At 34.3% G+C, this 20,732-nt stretch overlaps 2 protein-coding genes across 3 annotated transcripts in view; both read right to left on the minus strand.

The window, feature by feature from the left end:
- The window catches only part of LOC145686185 (pancreatic triacylglycerol lipase-like), a 144,185-nt gene extending 140,998 nt beyond the window's left edge, over window positions 1-3,187 (minus strand). For both annotated transcript variants that reach the window (XM_081759210.1, XM_081759209.1), the window contains exon 1: window positions 2,969-3,187. In XM_081759210.1, coding sequence (XP_081615336.1) covers window positions 2,969-3,101 — 133 coding nt within the window. In that variant the 5' untranslated portion in view covers window positions 3,102-3,187. The remainder of the gene's footprint in view (window positions 1-2,968) is intronic.
- A 1,905-nt stretch (window positions 3,188-5,092) lies between these two features.
- LOC145686186 (pancreatic lipase-related protein 2-like) overlaps window positions 5,093-20,732 on the minus strand; it is a 102,173-nt gene continuing 86,533 nt past the window's right edge. Inside the window, exons 6-7 of the mRNA XM_081759214.1 lie at window positions 10,234-10,399; window positions 5,093-5,323 (exon numbers count right to left, since the gene is read on the minus strand). Of these exons, the coding sequence (XP_081615340.1) occupies window positions 5,248-5,323; window positions 10,234-10,399 (242 nt within the window). The 3' untranslated portion in view covers window positions 5,093-5,247. The remainder of the gene's footprint in view (window positions 5,324-10,233; window positions 10,400-20,732) is intronic.

Below are 20,732 nucleotides of genomic sequence, written 5' to 3' on the forward strand. Positions count from 1 at the left end.
ACACAACACAAAATGTCCACCATTTTAGCGTGTGTCATTTCAACATTAAGCACATCGCCTTCAGAGCATATCAGAAATACCTCGTTACTGGCTGTGGGTATTAGCATTGTTTTTTATTGTTTGGTATGAGCAAAAGCTTTGTGAAATATATTTCGCATTTATGGCAAGTAACTAATAACATTCTATGTTTTCTGTAACCGGTCACAATAATATTGTTGTAAACCTGTGTATCATCTGACAACAGTTAAACAGATAGCAGTGCTTCCATCTATTTTCTTTATCTATTATTCTTGTGTCTTAGCACGTATGAACAGAAGATGACAGGACTCATACCAATGCAAATTCTCTCAGGTAATAACGAGTTATTTCTGATATGCTCGGAAGGCAATGTGCTTAGTGCTGAATTAACCTACAAGTAACATGCTAAAGTGGTAGTCATTTTGTGTTGTTTCAGCATCCTTTTTTTTTTTTTAACAGTGCATGTTACTTCGATACCGAATGGGACGCTAAACTCAAATCCAATCCAGTCCAATATTGCTTATTTATTTATTTATTTACTGTATACGTAAGAAATATTACAATGCATCTATTGCTATTCGTTTTATCCTAACAGTAACACTCATACTACAGTTGAACTTGGTTGTATGAGTCAAAGGGCTTCTACAATTCCTCGTCTATTGCGTCAAATATTGAGTGAGACCAACTAATTCCTTATAAGGCAAGTAATTTTTTAATATGAGTAGTACGATAGTCAGAAATGCATCAAGCTCGTATGTAACGTATCTTATTATTATAACTCATATTTGTAACATATTTGTAACATAGGGTTGTTCCAATGGTCAAATACTTAAATTATTTCCAGTTTTCGATGCCTAACAACTGGGTTATAACGACTCTTATTTATAGCAACATGATTTTCTTAGATCCTTTTAGTGTAGTTATAACCGAATTCAACTGCACTAGTAGACAGTTATGATTTTAGAGGATGACAAGGGGAGAAAACACCCAGGGATCACGAAATTGTCCCCAGATATTTCTCCGATTAGGCTTGACCTTGGTTTACTATTACTTTTGCAGTAGTACTTTATTTCCCTGTTTACTTAAAGTTCCAAAGCGAAAAGAGGGGGCCATTTTCTAACACAGGCGTAGCTACAGAGAGTGCCTGTACACATTTTAATAAAATATATGATTTTTATTTTTCTTCAATTGTTATGCATTCTAAATTTTCGTTATCTGAAGTCTTCAAATAAACATGGAAGAATTGAGTGAAATAATATTTATTTGATTTTTATACACTTAGAACCTAGTAATAATAAACACGTGAGAACGTTATAGTGACAAGAAGAATGGGCTTTAATTACCATTATGCACACCTATATAAAAAGTTCTGCTTCACTTATCTTTGAGCACTCCCATATGAAAAGTTCTGATTTAATTAGTTCTGTGCACACTCATGTGAAAAGTTATGTTTTAGTCATCTTTGTGCACATTATATGAAAAGTTCTTTGATTACTCTGTGCATATTCGTATAAAAAGTTCCGATTTAATTACCTTCATGCACACTCATATGAAAAGTTCTGCTTATCTTTATGCACATCCATATGAAAAGCTCTTTGATTATCTCTGTGCAGGGACCCACGCAGGGGTATGTCATGGGAGTCCAGCCCGTCCGAAATCTCGCCTTTTCTGTAAATTTAGTCTAATTTTAGAGGTGATTACACTTTACAAAGTTTAAATAGTTCATCCTCATATTGAATTTGAATCCCCCAAGGGCTTTGGACCCCTTCCGAAATAAATTCCTGCGTACATTATTGCTTCTGTGCACACTCATATAAAAATTCTGCTTTAATTTAACTTTGTGCACACTCATATGAAAAGTTCTGGATATACCTGTTTTCTAAACTCAATTCACGTCTTCTACCTATGACAACGTTAGTTATCATTAGTTATCCACTTTTCACGTAATGACCCTAATGTAATGGTCTCTTCATCCTTAAGTCACCCCTAGGCAGAATCGCAGGTGGTCCTGTAATCCAGCTCTCTTGAAGGAAAGAGAGTGTAGTGGGGAGTGGTCTATATTGTAGTGTTTATTGTGGGGTTTAATCGTGCATGGTGGTATGTACACTTGCCAGCTGTACCAGATTCAAGCCCCAGGCGTATTTCGGGGCCCACCTTAATAGTAGGTCCCATCCTTCATAATCTCAGTGTTGAATAAAGAGACAAAACACTTAAACTTAAGTCACCCATAGAAAAGGCATAGTCACCCTTTTCGTCCCGCCCACCTAAAATGGGAATGTAAATCTAGAAAGAAATAGACTCAATACGCGCAGCTAATATCATCGTCATGACTTTCAGGAAAATTAAGTTGTAAATCTTTTCTGATTTTTCGACTCTAAGGGGTTAAAATAAATAAAATAAAATAAAATAAAATAAAATAAAATAAATAAATAGAAACAGAGCGCAGGAGAGAGAGAGATGGAAACTTCTAGAAATAGTTTTGTCATACTTTCCTATTAAATTTCCGCATATTTTTAGCACATTCTTCTGAAGTGTTTCTCTCTTGAAATAGTCTCTTAAAATTTGTTTATGTTGGCAGAAAACTTCCTGAATTTAACACCACTGACGTCTAACAAGTATTTATTTGTAGATATTTCTCAATAACACGACCACTCTACTTACCGGGTGTGAACATGTTCAAAGAAATATATGAAAATGTACAGCCTTTTTCGAAAAAAACAAACACTCACATTTCTTTTAAAAGCCCTATATTTTTGTTCACAGATGAAGCTAAATGAAACAAACATGAGTCTTCTTTTGCAATTTTCTTCCCTTCATGCCAAATATTGTAACAATATAATATTTAAAAGAATTATGGGTGGCCATGTTTCTTTGAATAAGACTGTACATTTTACATTATAAATCAATGAATCTTTTGAGAACTTAGTTAATAAATATTAGTAACACTTACATGAAATTTGAGTGACATTTATTTCATATTCACGTAGGGCTTCTAGAACATCTATCTCCCATTCACACTGTATGTTGAGGAAGCATAAACAAAGAATAAACGAAGCGGGTAAAATACGCGGGAATTTCCACATAGCCTACTCCAGTAAGACTGGTACCTCCCAGACGAACTACGAACCACTAGAACCAGCTTTATGGAAAATACTCTGGGTTTTAACAGTTGACTGTCAGTTGCTTACATGCATAAGTTGTTTTTATTAGTTTTTAAACAAGTATCTATTTGCTTCATCTCCGATTGTTGCTTGTATTTTGCTGTTTGGAAAACAAAAGTTATTTTTCCTAAAATGTATTTCGAAGGTTCTAGATCAACACATATTGAACTGCTCTACGAGATGTGTGACGTTCGTTGTAAGAAACCATTTTGTAAATAACATCTCGCTTGCAAATGACATGGTTCTTATTGTGGAATCTGGATCCAAAACTAATTATGTTAAAATTCTGGAGGTTAAACTGTGAAGAATATGAGATGAAGTTTAAATACTGAAAAGACAGATGTAATTGTGATTAGAAAGTAAAATAAAGCTATATTGGAGCGGAGAAAAGTATAGAATGTGGCTAGTTTTTTAAAAATTTAAGTCCGACATATTACTGAAGATATTCACTAATATGTATTACTAATTAAAAATAGCAAATCAACTTTAGGCTGCATTTTATTTTCAAAAGTGGATCGCCTCTGGAACTAATTCCTTTACAAACAGATAGCGATTAGCTGTTTCATATTCAGCTGACTGCATTTCCGAGGTTGAAAAGTGGTGTTCATAAACCTCGAAAGTAAAAACCCTGTATTATTTTCTGTATACTGATTTCCATTTGAATCTATGGGAACCGATGCATGCGCAGAGGTATTATTTATAGTAACACCAGTTGGATTACAAGAGGGTATTCTGTGCCAGGCGCTGAGGCTAACGTTCTAACTATTGATGTGCATCCTATATTATGTCTCAATGCTGTAGATGCTATATTTATAGTTGATGTAATGCTGATGCTGTTAATGCTGTAATGATAATATTGAACCTTGTCTCACACCAGACCGATTTACTCTAGATAATTGTGATGGTAATTCTGCTATTGAATCTACATTTTCCTAGTTGATGGTGACAATGATAATAATCCACAGAGGAACTGAAGTGATTAGTCGAGCGCCCAGCACCTCAGTTCGAGGATACCTCATACTCCTCTTGAAGGATGAGGTATCCGAAGAACTCCGAGTCTTGAGTCTGCTGGTTCATCGGGGAAGGATATGAAATCCTGCGGCCAACTATGATGTTCTAGAGTTAAATGTCCAAAAGAATCATCTGGCACACGATTTGGAAAAAATCATAATTTTCTCGAAAACAGCTGCAAATTATTTTCTTTATTTAGAAATTAATATTGTGCAGCAACAAAACCTTATAAGTAGAAAACGTATGCTGTGACAGTAGCGTACGCAGGATTTATTTCGGGAGGGGTTCAAACTCAATATGAGGGTATTTTATATCAATATTTCTAGAATTGCCCCTAAAATTAGGCTAAATTTTCACAAAGTCAAAATTTTGCGGGGGGGGGGGGTCCAGACCCCCAGGACCTGTCCTCTGCGTACGTCCCTGTGCTGTGATTTAAGTCAACCGTATCACAGAAATCTCACTCCCTAATTAGTACTTGAAGGAACTAATTAAACATATTTTAATCTTTTTTCAGTTTTTGGCACACTAACGGTGTAGTTTAAACACATACGGTACACCTATAAAAGTTTAATACATTTTTTTTTAAAAAATAACTATGCAAGTTTTTGTACTTTTGATTATAGAGAAAAACTATAGTATACAAAAGAAATGCAATTAAATAACAAAAAATATTATTTCAGAGAATGAAAAATAATTATAATTATTTCTTAATTGGGATCTGTACCATTAATTATTTTCAATGTCCTAACTTTATCGCCAGGACACCGTTCGAGATGGCTGTACTAACTTTAATAAAAAAATAAAAAAAAATCCAATTGAAAAAAACAGAGTAAGTGCTCGTTAAAAGAAAGGAAATCGCAAGACAAATGGCAAACTACTTCTTATTTAAATAAACTTCTAGATAGGATTTAAACATATATTATTCTTTATTTGAACTGTTTTTACACTAGAATGCATGTAGAGTATACAATTTTCCGAAAGTGTACGGTATAAAAAATATGAGTTTTTTTTTTTTTAAAAAATATTTTATAAATAATGACTTTCCTTTTTAAAAAAATCAAAGTACCGAGTCACTTTTACCCAGTGCATATGGTGGAGAACTTCTAGTTGGCACAATGAATATCCCTCTAGAACTGAAAAGTAAATTATAATTATTAATATATTGAAAAAATTGATGCTCCAAAATGTACATTTTTTCAAGCTGAACTCAACAGCATAAGAGAAGTATTATATTACGTCATATATTTGGATTGGTTTTCAACTTCTGAGGTTCCCCCTCCCCTAAAATGGCTCTGTATCAGACTAAAGTAACCCATAACAAAAACTAGCTGCGTTGAATAATATTAATTTGTGGTAAGTCAAGGGAACTCCAATTTTTCAATCCATTTACAGTATACCTAGGTACAATATAAGGCAAAGGTATCTTACAGAAGTTCGGAACTCCTAGAGGGAGTGACACCGTGTCCTGGATAGGGATAATGGAGGTAGAACTGCATCTACTACTATATAGTACAGCCATAGCAGCTATCTTGAAGGTCGCCGTGCTGGATTCAGATTCAAAATTTTTAATATGAACTGTTACACTGTTATAGGAATTTTTACTGTGGAATAGAAATTTTCATATAATATCATTTTGGGGTATATTAGTTTCAATCTATCTTTAATCACTTAATACTAATTACCTTAAAATATCTGTATATTAATTTCCAGTTGCATTTCCAAATTTACACACTTATATTCTATATACTACTGTAAATGCATTGAAAACTTCAAGTCACTTGGGGCACCTTTAATATTATCCAATTGAGCGATTTTTTCTCATGAATTACCTTACTCTGATCTGGAACCACTTTAGTGGTTGACTTTAAAAAAAACTCGGAAGTTGAAAATTAAGGGCACCCTAATAAATATATAGATAGATATATAGATATAGATATAGATATAGATATAGATATAGATATAGATATAGATATAGATATAGATATAGATATAGATATAGATATAGATAAATAAATAGATAGGGTGTTTTCAAAACAACACCGACAACGTTTGGGAGGTGATCTCTGACACCATGATAAGACAAAAAGTATAGACCAAACTGAGTGCACGAATGCTTTCTTTCATAGTTATAGGCTGTCGAAAACATGAAAAAAATGAACTTTAAAGGTTCATAGCTCCAAATCTATGGGACCTACTGTAGTCGAGTCAAGACCTCACTTAGGAACTAGTATCTGTGCTATCCAAACAAACATATTTCAGAATCCTAAGGTACTCACGCAACAACTTTTGTAGAGGGAGATTAGCTACGGGCATATAATTTGAAGTACTCAACAACTACCGCTATAAAGGTTCTTGTGGAAGTACTGCAGGATTTTGAAACATGGAAATTTGGAGAAGACACATACTAGTTTCTAAGTGAAGTCTTGACCCGACTACTGTAGATTCCATAATTTTGGAGCTATAGACCTGTAGAGTTCACTTTTTCATGTTTTCGGCAGCCTATAACTCCGAAAGAAAGCATTTGTGCATCCATCTGTACTTTTTGTCTTATCTTGTTGTCAGAGATCACCTCCCAAACGTTGTTGGTGTTGTTTTGAAAACACCCTATCTATTTATTTATCTATATCTATATCTATCTATCTATCTATCTATCTATCTATCTATCTATCTATCTATCTATCTATATCTATATCTATCTATCTATCTATCTATCTATCTATGTATATATATATATATATATATATATATATATATATATATATATATATATATATATATATATATATATATATATATATATATATATATATAATCAAGCGTGAAAGAAAGAACACAAACACATTATGTTTGGTCAATTGTGACCCTGGCAGAACCAATTTTCGGCAGTCGAAAATGAACCATGCAGATCGTTTGTTCACAATTGTTTTCATAAAAGCCTCGTTTGTTCACAATTTATACCAAAAACAAAATAGGCGGTCTCAACTTCACGTAGTAGTTCCCATTTTCGGAAATAGAAAATAAACCATGCAGATAAGATTTATATATCTTTTGTATTTCTATTAGCATACCAGAGACAAGTGACCTATTTGAAGAACACTACTTTGTTCTGTACTTACCAGAGATGGTGCGGGTCAATGAAAACTTGACCCACTGACACACCACCCATCGTGACCCACAACCCACCTTAACCCATTCTGATTCACCACCCACCATGAACCTCTCTCACCCAGTGTGACTAACTCCGACCCACCAAAATCCATCATCATCAACTCTGACCCATGATCCACGTCCTCTCTCCACTGACTTAATAGTTTCCACTTGTAATAAAACAAGGCTGTGAAATTATCACTAATCGGAGTTTGAATTTCTACGGTCAATCGCTCAAGCACCGCTCTGTTACAATACCGGTGAATCTGACCTTTACGATATACAATGGAAAAGTGTTTGTCATGGGCTAAATTGCAATGAATTAAAATTTATTATATATACCTAGTTGAATTACAGATACTTTTCAGTGGCAAAAAGGTTGAAATTTGAAAGTTTTAAATCAAGGTAAAGTATACCAGCGTAAAGGAAAAAAAAAAACTATCTATATAATTAAGCATCCCGTACAAAATGTAATTAAGCTTACAGTATAAATTTTATATCCATTTTTCACTCAATTTTATGGCTTGATTGCCTTATGCTCTGAATGTTCCATATAACAAACACAAGCTTCAGCAATTATTATAATTCAAAGCAATAGATATAAAACGCGAAGCACTGTAGTTTTTGTTTTTCAATTAATAATTGTTTCTCAATTTGTTTCTCAACTAATATCGATCGTTTTCGATTACTTTGTACAAATCAATCCACTACCAATTTCCAATATACAGAAAATGCCCCTCTCCTCCAATAAACGAGACTTCTTTTTTTTAAAAAAAAAAAAGTTAGGACACGTTCTCTTTAATTTTAATAACGAGTTAATATACTGAATTTCAGCTCTCTAAGTTGAACAGCTTATGAGATACTGAATTTTACGGAAGAATTCGGACCCCCACCTCCTTAGTATATGTATTACAATGTAAGCGATACACGTATGATAACTTCCCAGTTGGGATTGGGGCCTAACTACACACCATAAGTGATTTCATTTCACTTTTCAATCTGGTTGAGATGATCACACATAGTTATATTCCATTTTTTATCTAATAATTTATTGATTACAGGTGATTCAAAAAGAAAATTCCAATAGTTAGTTGCTCTAAAAACTCACAAGCTGTGTCTCAAAAGCCAAGTACTAAGTAATATTGCTGTTATTACAATTACAAATATCAGTATCTAAAAGTGCCTGAAGTTATTTTTTCACTAGAAACAAAAAAGAAGAAGAAGAAGAAGAAGAAAAAGGGAGGCCTTGAAAATAAATTCACCCGTATTCAGAAGATGCTGTCTACAATGTACTGAGCAGAATGAGTCGGTTAGTCAGAGTGGGTTGCGGTGTGTGGTGGCTCGCAGTGGGTCACGTCCTGTTGACCCACTACCCAGTGACCCACTCACAAATCTTGACCCACCGACCCACTCCATCTCTGGTACATACCAGAAGATTAACGGAGAGCAGGGGCAACGGTATTTTTTTATTTTAAGTGTCTTTGTTCATAGAAAGTATTACAGCTACAGGGGTTAAAGTATGATCTCTCAGAACAAGGTATAGGAGTTTTTTTTTTCTTAATCTCAAATGCTCAGATATCAAGAATAACTGGAATCATATGAGTGAAGTAGTCAGGATTATTTATATTTGAAACCCATACTTACCATTATTAATAATTGTCGATCCATTGCTGGATGAAGGTCTTTCCAATACTTTTTGACAACCATCTATCTTGGACAATTCGTTTCCTGGATATTAGAGGTGCTACATAATTTCGTCACCACACCTTATATTAGTATGCTGTGCAGGTCGCTACACATCACAAGAGAATTATATATTTCTATTTACCTATCCATCTAGTATATTTATCAGATATATGGCGCCAATAAACAACAGAATGCTATTTTTCAGGTCAAAATAAAGCAAAAATCCTATATAATGACATACCACCCCCCAGGACCTTCTTCAGCTGATACTACAGGGAATCAAAACTTCACTACGTGGCAACAACGCAGTTGGAACCATCAGCATTGCTCTATCAAGCAGTTACATCAATTGATATACTAAGTATTGTTATATTATACTATTATATTGTTATATTATACTATTGTATTGCTATATTTTCATTCAACGTATATCGACTTCTTCCATCTGGAAAGAATTAATGTAACTATTTGATTGATTACGTTCTTTATTGCCATATAGTGCAATTCGCGTCTCCAGACGAGAACCCGAAAGGTATACAATTACATATATTTTTCGCTTTATTTTAAGTTGTAGAATAGTGATCTGTAGTCCATGGGTGCCATTTTTACAACACCCGATATATTATATATAATTAATATCTTCATTCAATTGGAATGTTTTTCACTTGTTTGAAATTCGCGTCAAATTCGTCTGACAAATCTATATGCGATCCTGGTCTTGAATTTTTCCAAGCGTTCGAATGTACAAACTTTATAATTGACGTCCTTAATAAATGACTAGAATACGTTCAGTTGATACCTGTGATCGCTTGAATAAAAATGTAGGAATATCAGCCATCAATATGTTGGGACTTGCGATGTGCTGACAATGTATCCTCAAATTTAAATCATCAGCCCTCCTACAAGTCCTTCGGTGCAGGGGCGGATCCAAGGGGGGCGATCAGGGCGATCTCCCCTCCCCAGAAGAGGAAATTTTCTTATTTTTTATATATAAATAAAACCCATCCCAAAGTTTGGAGCCCTTAAAAGTAGCAGTATGACAACTCACCGCCCCCTTCCCCCAGAAGTCGGTCCTGGATCTGCCTCTGCTTTGGTGTTCCATGCCAGAAAGTTTCGTTTCTCATTCGCATATAGTGACATAACCAGAAACTCAAGCGTAATAATAAAATTATAAAAAGGATCAGGGCTAAAATTAGTGAGTTTTATTTACCTTAATTGGCTGTGTTCTCCCATAAGCGTATCTAAAGAACCAGAAGAACACATTCCTAACTGATACGAAAGCCAGCTGCTACAAGAATAACCCCAGAAACCTACGGGAGAATTGATGGACTCGGCGAAATAGCTCACAGAACGATGATGATTACAAGCGCTGGGATCTGAAAAGAAAGAAAGAAAGAAAGAATAAAAATACATTTTCAAGTTTAGTGTCTACTGATTAATCCTTTAAAAGTACAGAAGTCGGAAAGAGTCGGAAGGTATTGAGCATGGGCGGCGATTAGGGGGGGCAAAGGGGGGCAGTTGCCCCCCACTTTTTTGAAGTAACCCATTAATGTATATAATTTCATTTGGAAGTTAAAATTTTCGTATGTATTACTGTTTCATAAAAAAATGGTACCATATAATATTTGTCGTTGCGTGAGTACGTATTGGTTGTCTTCCTGTGAAGTTAATAAAGCTAAAAGAATTATGTTTTATTTGCCACGGAAAATAACCGAAAAATTGACCTATTGGAGCACAACAATTCCAGCAATTAGGGATATAGAAGCAAAACTTGTTAAATCCATTTTTCAATTTTCTCAGGAAACAAAGAAGAAGTGACGCCCTTTTGTTTCAGAATTGTTGAACAGTTTTTTTGTTTAGTGGTCACTACTTAATACAAACGAGGGAAATCAACCACTAAACAAACAAACAAAAAAGTTGTTTAACAATTCTGAAAACATGAGGGCGTCACTTTTTCTTCGTTCCCAGTAAAATTAGAAAATGAATTTAGCAGGGTTTGCTTCTATACCCCTTTCTTACAAGGGCTCGATATGTTAGTCAGCCGCTTTGAAACTGAGAAAACGTTTCGAAAAAAAAAAAAAAAAAAAGTATTTCGCAAGGTATTCTTTGATTGCACATAAAATGACAGTTCCTAAAGTGTCTTCTCTTCTTTGTAAAGTAAGGAATATTGATTAAAAAGAGCGTAATAAGAAACAACTTCTACCTTTTTCATTGTTTTGTTGTGTAATATACGAGTGAGTGGTGTGTTTAGGAGTGCACGAGTGTATATACAATTAAATTTAGTGAATTCTACACAATTCTAGGTTTTAGGATTATTTTCTATCAGTAAGTACGCCAGAAATTTTTACTTAGGGGGGTGTTCAAAATAAAAGGGGGGGTGTGCTCTTCGAATAGTGATATAATTTTTAAATAAACTCAAACAAGAAAACAGTATATTTTGTTACGCAACTATGGCAATACTATTATTATTATTATTATTATTATTATTATTATTATTATTATTATTATTATTATTATTATTATTATTATTACTAATAATAATAATAATAATAATATCAACTCTTTGCAGTGGTAGGTTCAATAAAGTAAGTTCACACATTTGAGCATTTATTATTATTATTAAACTAAGTAATACAGTGAAACCTCTCAAAACGGACATCGATGGAACCGATCATTTGTCCGTAAATGAGAGGTGTCCCTAAAAGGAAGGGTTCTCTCTCATAACACCACATCACACATATTTATGGCATGGAAAAATAAGAAAGTTTGTCCTCTTACGAAGATGTCCACTATTGAGAGATGCTCGTTAAGAGAGGTTTCACTGTATTAGGAATTAACCTTCACTATTTTACCTGGTAATTACATGTGAATTGATTACATACGAATTATTGTAGTCTAATTATTTCGCAAAATTCTGCCATTATTTCAATTTATCACCCCACAAGTTTTAGTGGGTGATTTTTTTTTTCAAAATATTATTTGGGAAAAAATCCTTCGTCCCACGCTGAAATCACATTCGTTTAGTAATTAATACTGTACATAGTTCCAATTTCATTTCATTTAATATTCTAACCCTGTTGTTAACGTTAATTGTTGTAATATTATTTGATCTCTTAATCTTCCTTCCTGCCCCATCCTGGCTACGTTATTGGCTCTGAAAATCTTTCATAAGAAAATTATTCATTGATTTAGTTGTTTTCCAGAAATCCAATTTTCCAATTTACAAATATGTTGTATCTTTCTGTTTTGTCTTCTTTAATATACCCTAATTTTAATAATCCCAGGGCTCATAGTGGTCTGATCTCTTGTTAATAGTAGAAAAGTGATCAAAAAATGGCCAAAAGCACACAAAAAAGTGACTAAAATCTCATCATGCCCCCTTTTTCCTTTGTCAATTTCTCCATCACCTCTTTGTTTGTTCTTTTGTTTCTTCTTTACTTCGTTTTGAGCTTCCTCTTTTCTTAGGTTTTCAAAGTATGCTTTGTAGTTACGGTAAACAGACTTAGCAGATGTAAACAGCTTCTGAGTAAGTGGAACCAGTTCTGGCCTATTTCCGACTTTTTTTTATCCCAGACATTATATTTAACTTCGCATTAAGAGTACTCAAAAACGTGAAATATTCAAATTCATCACCTACTCTTAAGGAGAACATACAAGAAGCATAACACAAGACGAACATGATGAACCACACAAACACACACGCGCACAACGTTGAGCGGAGCGTTAACTATTACGTGAGAAAACTAAAAGACTATTATGATAAAAGAAAGAATAGACACAGAAGGGTTCTCAACCCCACCTTAAGAGCTTAAGCATCCACCAACCGTCTACTGTGCTTTAGAAAGAATAAAAGCTGAAGTGAGAATAAAGCTGACTGTTTCACACGTAGGAGCAAGTTCTGAAGCTTTCAGAAGAGTAATGAGTAACAAATTTCTCCCTTTTTCCATTTGTTTTTATATTTTTCTTAGGAAACTGCCAATGCAAAACATAAATCACACGAAAAAGTCACTTTACCTCTCAAAAAAAGTAACTTTTAGTGACAAATTTGAAAAAAAAGGTAACTTTTAGTGACCAACTTAAAAAAAAGTAAATTTTAGTTAAAAAAGTGACTCGCTATGAGCCCTGTTTCGCTCAATGAATTTACGTGAATAAAAATACACTTTACAAAAATTAAGCTAGCGCCAAATGCATTAGACTCAGTCTAAAAAACATATAATTCTTACTTCGACCGATCTCTTCATTTCTAAAAACGTCTTGACTACACCCTTGTAACGTCCGTCCGTTGATACACCACTTGCAGAGCAGGCTCGAAGCCAGCCACAGAGCTTTGGGGTCCATGCATATATTAGGAGGGGTCAAGTCATTAAAAATTCTCTTATAAATATCTAAATTGTGCATTTTGTATTAAGCTCTGGACTGGACATGAAAAATTTAGGGAGGGCCAGGCCCTCCTTAGCCCCCTTCTGGTTGCGAGCCTGTTCTAGAGTAGCACTTACCAACTGAATCTGGTGTAGACATTATTATATTGTCACATTTTTCCTTATTGAGGAGGAGGTAGGTGAATGACCGCTCAAGACGTTGCCAATTTCAGTCACCTGCATCTGTCCATCAATCTCTTTTCTCGGAAACGACCGCGGAGCCCAGGAGGGTAGGTATCAGCGGTCTGTTTTGTCAATTGTTTCGATCGAAACACCGCCCGAAACAATGAGGTCATGTGGTTCTCGAAGCCGTACATGAGAACGAGGTCGCTTCGTATTTTGAAGCGAAATAAATAAATAAGAATACTGCCTTCTTTCCTAAACGCTAAACCTTTTTTAACTTGATGTAATAAATAACCTATATGATACTGATTGATACAATTGGATTTGGGGGAGTATTCCTTTTCCATCCAGGGGTGTGTGTAAAGAAATTTGGAGGGGTGTTAGGGGGGTGTTGGGGGGGTGTAGATTACTCCCTGTTTTCTATAACTGGAGTGTGGAGTGATTCTAAGTATTATTGTGTTCCAAGAAAGTGAAAACTGCACCTAATGGCAACAAACATATTTCGGGAAGCTGCAAAAGCAAATATTGCTTTAGATGTCGTAGCATATGCTTGTAGTTACTGGCTTTCATTTTCTAAGAGTAATAACACATTTAATAGCATGTGTGGAATTAAAAATTAAGTAGTTCATTAATCCCCAGTTTCAATATAACTTCTACAAAACAAGACTTGTTATTCATTACTATGTTTAATATTATTCTTTTTATTTATTTGTTTTGTAAATTTGTTATTAAATAATCTGATTACACAATTTTCCAGACAAAATTCTAAGATGTTCATGAGCAAGTAATCAAATCTCTTCTTACACTTTCGTTGTTTAAGAGTACAAAGGGATAGTACCTACTTGCGTTGCTCTTGTCTATTTACTTAATAAAATATGAAATGCGATATATGGTATTTTAACCGAAAAAGATAGTATCCTATTAGTTATACAATCTTTCGTCAAACATAGTGTTAGGAATAACCAGGGAAACTAACATTGATATACAAATATTCAGATCATGTCTTGCCCCCCCACTTTTAACGTCCAACCGCCGCCACTGGTATTGAGAGAAATACGGTGAACTATGGGGGCAAAATGCACTGACATGAAATTTTTCAGTTATATGGAAGAGATACATAATTTGAACTAATAATAATAATAATAATAATAATAATAATAATAATAATAATAATAATAATAATAATAATAATAATAATAACATAATACCATTTAATTACACTTTTCTTTCGAGTGAACATCAGCTTATGAAATATCGAACGACCCTTGAGGTGATGCCATCTGTGGATATGATTTTAAACTACTTCTACCAACAGAATGCTACTTATGCCATCTATACAAGATTTTCTGCAATTGCTTCCTCCTGTTAACTGACTGACTCAGCTGGAGGAGGCCCATTAGAATATTGAAATAAACGGATCATAGTTCCGACAAAATAATTTTCCATCATGGGATATGCTAAAGTCAATGGACATCCAAAAAGGTTTATTGTCAGTTAAAATTTCTCCCATGTAACTAAGATAGTGTTCTAGTCAGTAACGTACGCAGAATTTCATGAAGGAGGGTTCCAAGCACTTATTCTCATACTCTTTTAAAACAAACTTAATTTCTTGTATTATCTTAATATAGTAAATTTTTATTTATCCATAATGTATTGCTTAAAGGAGGGTTAGGCTAAATCCCGAATCCCCTTGCATACGCCACTGGTTCTACTCTTACAGTTTTAATATATCTAGTTTTTTATATTTTTTTTATCATATCTTGTTTCCAATTGACCTGCTCAAATTATTTCCTTATGGTTTTCATTTTCAATAGGAATACTTCTCAGTTGGTGAAACAAGAAATTCTGAATTCTAGTGGGAATGCGGAAAGTTTACTTTACAAGTTGAAAACGAGAAATTCTGACATTCTCAACGTTTTATAAATATGTTTGTTTCATTCACTCATTTTTCCTTCCGTCGTTTACTCTCTCACATACACATAAAGCAAAAAGAAAAAAAGAAAAGAAAAGAAAAAAAGAAAAAAAGAAATCCTAGCCTGGGTTCAGGAGTTTACATTCACTTCAACAGGCATAGCCAATAATCTCATGAGGGAAGAAAGAGACTAGATTAAAGTCAGGAAAGACAGAAAGAAACAGTGCTGAATACAGTGAAGCTCCAATTACACGGTAATGTGTTCTGGACGTCATCCGGATAATTGGGGTAATTCCTTATCAATTTAGTGGAAACATGTAAGATGTCTGGGTTGGCAACTAACGTAATTCAGATAGCGATCGCAGCACCGAGATGTTGAGGTGATGTGTTAGCTAGACCTATTGCGGCAGCGTTTAAGAAACATGGGGATAAAGGTGAACATTTCTTCTGGCCCGCTCAATCCCCTCATCTGGGGACAATTGCACGCTTGTGGTCTGTTTGGAATCCAGCGCAGATTTTACCTATATCCTCTCTCACGAAACAGAGATACGCTGCAAACCGAATGGTGTAATATTCTGTTGCTACCATTCACAACCTCTAGTTACATTTTTCAATTGTTTTCATAAAGTTCATAAGACCACATACACATAGATACATTCATTATTACAGGTGTTTCAAAAGTCCCCTGACACAGGGTAATTCTTTTATTATCAGAGTTACAACTAAATGTAAGAGGGGAAACCTTCTCCAAATATGATGTTTTCAATCTAAAATGAAGGATTATTTTTAAAAAAAAAATCGGACTAGCCGTTTGGGCTGTATACTATTTATGCGCCCAATGTTAAATGAAAATGCAACGTTGCTATTTACCTGGACCCACAACATAAGTGAACGAAGTTACTGCCTTTTACACTAACATGTCTATGGCCAGACCTCATTTCAAACATGCCCCCATTCACCATACACTTACAAAATTTATCCACCTTCCGCCCTGCCCTCCCCTTCCCCAGCCCTTCAATTAATGGCAATATTAATAAATATATATAAACAATTCAATTAAATATACATTTTAATATTGCTTTAAATAGAAATTTCAAGGATTTTTATTAACGTAATTGCTTAATTTTTTAATGTAGAAGTAATTATATATACGTATATAGAGTTCCTGCTATAGATTAGGATATTCAGCTATCTGTAAGAATGGAATTTGGATAACTGGAATTATATTGTAACAGATTATTTATTACCTCTGTCTTGATATACGTGAGAGAGAGAATTGGAACTGCTAATAAAACAAGTGGAAAAACTTTTATTTGGTGTTTTAGTATTTCTGGCATTCAAACAGATGTCTCTGTTATGTTACTATGTCTCTGTTACTGTAACTATTCTAATTGAAAGGATATTTTGCATCTAAACAGAAAATTTCATAACTCGGAAGGGAAATTTTGCTGTGACGAAACTGGCAACACTACATAATAACGAATATTTTACTTATAAATCTCATCAGATGTAAAAATGGAAGGCACATGTAAGAACGCTGGATGTATTTGTTGTCAGATACTAAACAACGTACTCTAGGCCTACATACATCTGTAATCTTATACGAAAAGAATTTAAAATACGTCATATTGTGTCTAAGAAATCAAGTGACACCTCTGGATAGCACTATCTTTCTATTTATCATTTTTTTCTTTCCTACTTCCTATCCATATTTTTCAACATGGATTTTCTTTCCATTTGGAATTCCTTTTCTTTTCGTTTTCCATTTAGTATTGAGCCGTTATTACGTACTATTCAATTCACAGTCAACGGCCTTGAGTACCGGCGCAATAATAAATATATAAATGTACTAACATTTAGGAATTTTATCGAGACGAGACTTTGTACGGTCTCGTCTCGGTTGATAAATCGCGGTCTCGATCTCGATCTTTTCTCAAGTAAAAAAATCACCGTCTCGGTCTCGTCTCGTCTCGGTCAACAGATGCTTGTCTCGATCTCGGTCTCGAGGGCCAAGTCTCGGTATCGTCTCGAAAGTCTCGAAATAAATAGTGTCAAATTATAATTGTAAAAGTATTATTATCGTCTAATAGTAACCCATATTTCACTTTCAGCAATAGACTTTGTCTCATATATCCTCAGTACTGCTTATGCAATTAAATTCTATCCCTTCAGTGGTAACGTTGGGTCTACTAGACCCAAATTATTTTTATATATATTCTATATTTAGTTGGCGGCACTGTACGGGCTTCGTATTCCATCTACCTTTCAATCTAAAATACTACTTTATGTGGTGCCGATCAATTTCAGATTAAATCTTTTCATCGTTGGATGGTCTGTATTTTATCTTAGTCTGGGCCATCAGACCCAACGTTACCACTTACGTTATTATTTGAGGAACAGTTTGTATTGTGTTTGAATTTATTTTCTGTGAATTTTGGAAGATATTTTCCACCAATATCAGCATTTTTGAACAGATACTTTGTTGTTCTGTGTTCGTGTAATAACAAGGCTGGAAGTTACGAATCAAACGTTGAAAGAGTAAGACAGATGTTACAAACGGAACTTGATGCTTCATCCTGTGAAGAAAACGATAATGATGAAGATTCTGATTTCTGTATTTACTGTAACCATGATACTGATAGTACGCACAATCCAATGATGAATACTATCAGTGATGAAACTAACTGTCTGTAATATTTTGTGGGTAGAAATAATGAAAGAAAATGGAATAGAAGTGCGAAATGTAAATGTCCGTACCCACGCTAGTAATATTGTGACTGTTCTTGTAAGTGTCCCAAACTGCAATGAATACTAAGACTGTTCAGGAAACGTGGTCTACGTTTATAACCGATGCGATTGTTGATATTACTGTTACCAACACAAACAAATACATACAAATAATAACTGCAAAGTATACAGAACAACGATTTACATATCTTACTAGTGTGCGTGAAGTGAAAGTGCTCATAGGTTTGTTATATATGGCTGATGTATTGCATGCTGGACGTCTGAATGTTGAATTGTGGGAGCAAAGTGGAACAGGAGTGAAGATATTTTTGACTACTATGTCTTTACAGAGGTTCCGTTTTCTTTCTCGTTGTTTGCGATTTGATGACGTTGATACACGTACGAAAAGAAAATCCTTAGGCAAATTAGCTCCAATTCGTGACTTTTTTAATTATTTGTAAACAATTGCAAAATAAATTTTCCAATTGGTATGTTAGCAACTTTGGGTGAGACGCTTGTAGGTTTCCCAGGAAGATGTGGATTTTGTATCTATGTGCCCAAAAACCCTACAAAATATGGAACTAAAATTTTTAGTTTTCTTGATGCAACATTATACTACACAGCAAATATGGAGGTGTATGTAGGAACACAGCAGTTTGTTATCTATCTCAAACCATTGCCTGATGATGTTTGTATTTCATATTCTAAATATAATAATGATTTAAAGCTCAATTCACATATTATCAGGCAACAAAAGTTTATGGGTCCAGCAGGCCCAACGTTACCATTCATGTGATTTTTTTCCACGTTACCACTGTAGGGTTACATTAACTCCTGTACTATACAGTAGTTTATTTCTTTCCTTAGAATCAGAATTGTTCAATACCTTCTAACGGATAACGCAACACATAGCAGCACGAATGTATTTAATAGTAACAAAATTGAAATTTTATAATTTCTCATTTATTATCCAATACATTCTACTTTGGCCGTCATTTTAAAAACAGAATATAACGTTCATTATCTTAGCAAACATTTTTATAGGATAAATTATTACTACAATATATTTTGTTTCAAATTGATCACATATTTTATTACCGTTTCACATCTCCATGTTTAATTGACACTTTATAACACGAACTTCCTCAACCTTGTTGTGGGAGTTACGCCACTCATTTTTGCTAGGCGTAGTCTCGGGTTGGTTCACCAAACAAGTTAGATTCAAAGTCCAATGTTTCACATAGTTCGCATCTCACTTTAAGTACATTCTGTTTTTTATAAAAGTTCATAAGGTCGTAATGCATTATATAAGCATATATCCTGTGCCGTAACATAGATTAAGCTTATTCCTGAGCTCTCAGCGGTGCATGTGATCTTATTCGAGAAAATAACCGTGCGTTCATTACGTTGAAATTTTGTATTAATTGAAAATTACTTACGAAACATGGACATATATATTATGTAAGTATATAGATAATTTGAACTATCTGTATCTATTTTCTCTTTCTCGACAAAACAAGTGATTCTTAACTTTCTAGTTTTCTTTTATATTAATTTTCGTAGTTTTGCTGCAACATGAAGGATTCAATAGGCTTTTTTTTTCTGTACGACTTTCGTTAAATTTTGGATCCATGGTGTAATAATGTAAATCTAAAGGCACCCTACTAACTACTTAGTATAGTTTGAAAAACAGTACCATAGGTCTTACTTAAGGAACCGATTTTTCGCCTCTCCTGTAAAATTATAAAATTATGACATGATTTAGTTTACCTCTGAATTCCAGATATAATAAAATCATCACCATCATCATAATCAACAATTATCAATACATTGCTGAATGAAGGTCATTCCAAGTCTTCTCAAGAACTATCTATCTTGGGCAATTCTTTTCAATGTTACTTTTCAGTGGTTTTTGATTTTGTCACACCTTCTTGTATGCGGACGTTTCTTACCAGGGAACTGTACGAATGGGGCACTCGAGTTGCCGGACGAGGTGCATCACATGTGAAAGAGGATGTAAAAAGATGTCCATATGCAAAATTGTAGCGGCTGAGGGCAACATGGGCGAGCGTGAGAGGGGGAAGAAGTGGGGCCTACAGTGGGACTTAATAACACAGAAATATGCAGAATCACACGTTTCGCTCCCGAATGGTGAAAGAAATGGATATCAAATGTATAGGAAGTGGAACATGAGAAGAGGTGCTATATTGTGGGGGATATGGACATCATGGGCGCCATCTTGAAAGTAGGCATCTTGAATTTGAATTCAAAATGTTAAATGAAAAGTGGGACATGTGGTATATCAATTAAGACTGAAATTTTACCAGAAATGCATTGGTGTGAATAATTTTATTGTTTCTTTATTGTGAGTTGAGAAATACGAACATGTAACAACGTCTGGAGGGGATATATGGACATAGGCAACATAACAAATGTTTCATTTGAGTCCTGTTAAGGTACAAGTCAATTGTCCAGCAAAGAATACATGACAAAAAGATACACTGTACGCGTATGACAGTGATCGTGTGG

Source organism: Thermobia domestica, chromosome 5 (assembly GCF_964235325.1).
Source record: "Thermobia domestica chromosome 5, izTheDome1.hap1.1, whole genome shotgun sequence".
Classification (NCBI taxonomy): Eukaryota; Metazoa; Arthropoda; class Insecta; order Zygentoma; family Lepismatidae; genus Thermobia; species Thermobia domestica.